The 5,472-nt window shown below is 26.2% G+C and overlaps 1 protein-coding gene across 1 annotated transcript; it reads left to right on the forward strand.

Annotated features, from left to right (window-relative positions):
• The first annotated feature begins 2,667 nt into the window (after positions 1-2,667).
• Positions 2,668-5,145, forward strand: LOC114321138 (transcription factor MYB102). Its single transcript, XM_028268285.2, has 3 exons — positions 2,668-2,923; positions 3,050-3,179; positions 4,164-5,145. Exons 1-3 carry the CDS (start codon positions 2,791-2,793, stop codon positions 4,966-4,968), a joined length of 1,068 nt encoding a protein of 355 aa, XP_028124086.2. The 5' UTR covers positions 2,668-2,790; the 3' UTR covers positions 4,969-5,145.
• Positions 5,146-5,472: the final 327 nt, after the last annotated feature.

Below are 5,472 nucleotides of genomic sequence, written 5' to 3' on the forward strand. Positions count from 1 at the left end.
AATCACTTTTTTCAAAACTCTCCCTCAAAATAATTTTTCAAAACATCTTTTGAAAAAAAATCAAATCAAATAAATTTTTGTACTTTTTATCTCAAAATATGTTTCTCAAATACAAACCAAACAAGATGTATGTGATGTGAGAAAAAAAAAAAAAGAAAGAAAGTTGTATGGACTATAGAGAGAGAGAGAGAGAGAGAAATACTGTGAAATGGTGTGACATTTGTTTATTTTAAAGTAAAGCATGATTTGAGAAGCGATTATTTTAATACTCTTTTTTTTTAAATATTAGTTTTTTTATTTTATTTTTATTTTCTTAAAATATTAATTTTTTTTAAAAAAATTAAGAATTAGAATGATATAAATTTTATATTTTATTATTATTTTAAATTTATTAACAACACAAAAAATATAATTATGACCATTGATATTTTTTTTAAAAATATACTATTAAAGGATAATTTTGAAAAATTAAATTTTTTAAAATGTAATAATTGTACTACTAAAATAAGTTAAATTTTTTTTAAAAAATTATTATTTTAAGACGAAGAGAGTAATTTTTTTATTTTTCATAAGAAAATGTAAAAAAACAAAAAGTATGATATAATAAGTTATAAATAAGTGTATTTTTTTTATTTTTGATTAAATATGTATTGAGTATATGTTGAGTTTGAAGTGATGTGGTAAAGAGGTGATGTGACTTAAATAGGATAAAGACTTTTTGCCTTTTTGATTTTTTTAGATGATGACAAACAAGTTGAGTTTCTAAAAAATATTTTTCAAAAATTTCTACTTTTTTGTTTTTCGTATTTTTTTTTTATTTTTACTGAATTTTTTTAATATTTTAAGCAAGTTTTTAATATAAATACAATTACAAAGTATAATTTTTGTGATTTTTTTTAAAAAAAAATTCACTAAATACCAAAAATATAAAAAAAAATATATGAAAATTTAATATGTTTTTCATATTTTTGTGTATTTATTAATTTTTAAAAATATTTTTCATAAATATTTTATTTTTTAGACATATCTAATAAGATGCATCTAGAAAAATAAAAAAAAAACTTAAAATTTTAAAAATATTCATTAAAAATAAAAATATATAAAAAACAAAAAAATTAATTTTTAAAAAACGTAATTCAGAATCTCAAACTAAACTCACTGAATAATATTTTTGACTAAAATTTTAAATTGTTAAACGGGACCAAAATTTACCATCTTAAGAGAGAGAGAGAGAGAGACTCAGATTGAAGGTTGAAGTTTCAAAATTTTTTTCTCCAAAAAGAGGGTACACGTCGCCTTTATGATGGAAAAAGACGGCACCGTATTCCTTTGACTTCCCGCTTCTCTCCTCTCTCTCTCTCTCTCTCTCTCTCTCTCTCTCTCTCTCTCTCTCTGCTATACATACAAACACTACTTTGTTTGGTTTGTAATTCAAATCCCGAAAGAAGTGAGCTATTTTAGCCTAATCACGTGATACAAACAGTAAAACTGTGTTTGGTTTGCTATTCAAACCGTGTGATTCAAATCACCAAAGGTTTTACTTGGATGGCTATTTTAGTATGTTATTTTAGTTTTTGTTTATTTTAATAGATTAAAATTTTCAGATTTAAAAAGATGGTTAAATGTTTTTTGTAGTTGAATGTAATATTTGTTAAAAAAAAAATGATTATGAATTTAATGTGATATTTTACTTTATTGACTATTTTAACTTATTTTATATTTTTGTAAATTTTAGCCTAAAAAGTTAATTTTTAGCCTTTCCCAAACAAGTTTTTTAATAGTTGGTTTGATAGTTATGAAAGAAAAAGTGAAATGATTATAAGTTATATGTAATATTTTATTTTATTGATTATTTTAGTCTATTTTATCTTTTAATAAGTTATTTTAGGCTAATCATATTCTCAAACAAGGATTGGAAAGAGGATTGGATTCCATACTCAATCCATCATGGAGTTTATTATTTGTTTGAGAATTTGTTGACAACTATTATGTTCTAGGGGATGTGGGATTGAAATCCTATAGGGTGAAGTTGTAAAACGACACATTTGTCTTCAAAATATTTGATTTGGTTTTGCGTTGTATTTCATAAAATAAAATAGAATACAAAAATCTCAATTAAAAAATAAAATAAAATAAAATAATTTAATTTAATTTTTTAAATGAATTTTTATAGATGTTTTATTTTAAATTTTTGTTGATATTTTATTTAATTTTTACTTATTTTTTATTTAATATTTATTATTTTTTAAAAATAATTTATTTGAAATTTTATTTTAAAAATAACATAAATTCTTATTGATGTTTTATTTATTTAATTTAAAAAATAAATTTATTTAATTTTTATTTAACATAGCAAAAAAATTAAAATATTAAAGTCATATTACTATTACTTAATAAATAATTAAAAATAGAAAATTAGTTTATTGAGCATTTATCTTTCACAATAATATTTCAATCAAACATTGGATTTAATAAGATAATCCTTTCAAGACATTGAATCTCGTGAGAAAATAAACATATGATACACATCATTTTTAACTAAATAATCAAAGACAATATTCAAATTAATAATCCGAAAAATTACAATCCACTTATCTAGTCCAGTCCCTCAAAAAAAAAAAAAAAAAGAAAAAAAAAATGGCCTATATATACGAGCACTCCCCATACGGACCTGCACTTCCCATACGGACCTACATCTTTCTATCTTCTCTTCTGTTGGGATTCTCTCTCTGTGTCTCTCTCTCTCTCTCTAGAGCAGTTCAGTTTGTGATAAACTAAACAAAGTTAAGCATGGGAAGAACACCTTGTTGTGAAAAAAATGGGCTTAAAAAGGGACCGTGGACTCCTGAGGAAGATCAGAAGCTAATAGATTATATTCAGAAAAATGGCTATGGAAATTGGAGGACACTTCCAAAGAATGCAGGTATATATTTCTTATTTTTTCAGTTTTCAATGTTGTTTATTGTTCGCATGGTTGAATTATTTATGAGTTTTTCTGGGTTTTTAAAGTTTGATATGTTGTAATATTTTATACAATTGTTACATACAGGTCTGCAAAGGTGTGGAAAGAGTTGTCGGCTTCGTTGGACCAACTATTTGAGGCCTGATATCAAAAGAGGAAGATTCTCTTTTGAAGAGGAAGAGACAATCATCCAACTACATATTATATTAGGAAATAAGTAAGTTGTTTTTCCTGTTTTGATTTAACCATTTTTTCTAAAATTGTTTCGCACCTAGAAAATTTATTTTTTAAATAATTTTCCTAGGTACGTGACATTTTACTTTTTTTAGTCTCTCTGTCATATAACTGGACATCTAGTTGTGAGAGATGATTAAACTTCTAGAGACAAAAATTATGTTTGGTTTGAATTTTTTGAATTAGGTTTTTAAAAAATTGAGTTTTTAAGTTTTGGGCAAATTACATATACACCCCTTGAGGTTTGGTTAAATTACAGATACTCCCCTGAGGTTTCGGAAATTACATCCCGCCCCCTGAGGTTTGTATTTTCATAACAATTTACCCCCTGAGGTTTATATTTCATAACAAATTACCCCCTAATTTCTTATGCAAATATATTATGCAAATATAGCATTCAGGAGGGAATTCGTAATTTCTCAAACCTCAGGGGTATCTGTAATTTAGCCAAACCTCGAGGGGTGTATATGTAATTTGCCCTTAAGTTTTTGTGTTTTTTTATTTTTAGTGAATATTTTTAAAATTTTTAATTTTTTTTTTACTTTTTTTAGATGCACTTTACTTAGATGTATCTAAAAAGTAAAAAATTTGTGAAAAATATTTTTAAAAATTAATAAATACATAAAAATATAAAAATGTACTGAATTATCATATTTTTTTTGTATTTTTGGTATTTAGTAAATTTTTAAAAAGTTTTTTTTCAAATTTTTTTTACTTTTTAGGTATAAGTATGTTAGGTATGTTTAAAAATTAAAAAAATTGCTCAAAATATTAAAAAAAATTCAGTAAAAACAAAAAAAAAAAATGAAAAATAAAAAAGTAGAATTTTCTGATAAGTGTTTTTGAAAAATGATAACCAAACATGTTTTTCTCACGATTTGTCGTCCAGTAATATGAGAGAAGCTTGAGTCTCTTAACAATTATGTACAAAAGTCTGATTTTGTATTCTCTTCTTTGTTTGACTTAGGTGGTCTGCTATTGCTGCTCGCTTGCCCGGCAGGACCGACAACGAAATAAAAAATTATTGGAATACCCATATCAGAAAAAGGCTTCTCCGAATGGGAATCGATCCAGTGACTCACAGTCCCCGCCTTGATTTTCTTGACATTTCTTCAATTCTAAGCTCATCTTTCTACAACAACTCATCTCAAATGAATCTTTCAAGATTTCTTGGTGTTCAAACACCCTTATTAAACCCAGAATTGCTAAGGATAGCCACTTCTCTCCTAACCTCTCACCGTGAAAACCCAAACCTCATTCTCCAAAATGTTCAAGAAAACCAGCTTTGTTACCCACAAGTTCAAAACCAAATGCCACAATTGGTTCAACCTAACCAACTTCAAACCCTAATTGATCAAGAAATTCCAACTTGCAATATTCCATTTCCTAATGAAGCCCAACTCATGGAACCAAATGTGGACCAATTCTCATCAAATTTTACCAACTTTAGCTCCCAAAATTGTCAACTAAATGATTGGCAAAGCAATGGAATGGCTTCAAACTTGGGAGAAGATTACATGTCCCTACCAAACTACGAATATTATGGGTCTGATCAAAGCATCATTGAAAACCCTAATCCATCTGAAAACTCAAAATTTCAATCCAACAACAGCAACAACTTCAGCTTTGCATCTGTCTTATCAACTATGTCGACACGTTCATCGAGTCCGGCGCCGTTGAATTCGAATTCAACGTACATCAACAGCGGCAGTACTACGACGACTACTGAAGATGAGAGGGAAAGCTACTGCAGTGGCATGTTGAAATTTTAAATTCCAGACATGCTGGATCATGTTAATGAATTCATGTAATTTCAAAATCAAGCTGATAATCAGCAGAGAGTTGTTTTTGTTTGTTTTTTTTTAGACCCTCTGGGCTTTTACTTTGCTAATGTTACTTGTAAAATTTCCTTAATCATTTATTGCAATATTGTGTCCCAAAATTCACTATGCTTTGCTTTTCTTCTTGTGAACTTACCACTACTAATCATTGTTTGAACTTATCAGTTGATACATAATAGAATTTTAGAATTACAATACATTTAATCACCAATATTTCAACAGATATATCATCGCATCGTCGATACTCACTGCTATTAACATATTATCATTTGAAATTGAAAAAAAAAATTTAATTAGATAGAAAAAATATATTTTTTAAAAATTATTATGTGAATTATACTTAAAATAAATCAAATCTACACATTGGATTTTTGAATTACAAAATATTTTTTGTGTGTTTGTTTTGTTTTTCTAAATTTTACACTTTGGTAGCTC

This window comes from Camellia sinensis, chromosome 9, assembly GCF_055761805.1.
Source record: "Camellia sinensis isolate YWXY chromosome 9, ASM5576180v1, whole genome shotgun sequence".
Taxonomy (NCBI): domain Eukaryota; kingdom Viridiplantae; phylum Streptophyta; class Magnoliopsida; order Ericales; family Theaceae; genus Camellia; species Camellia sinensis.

Coding starts and splice junctions, on each gene's coding strand:
- LOC114321138 (XM_028268285.2), top strand. CDS start 2,791: ATGGGAAGAACACCTTGTTGTGAAAAAAATGGGCTTAAAAAGGGACCG. Junction 2,924..3,049: donor GACACTTCCAAAGAATGCAG/GTATATATTTCT, acceptor TGTTACATACAG/GTCTGCAAAGGTGTGGAAAG. Junction 3,180..4,163: donor CATATTATATTAGGAAATAA/GTAAGTTGTTTT, acceptor TGTTTGACTTAG/GTGGTCTGCTATTGCTGCTC.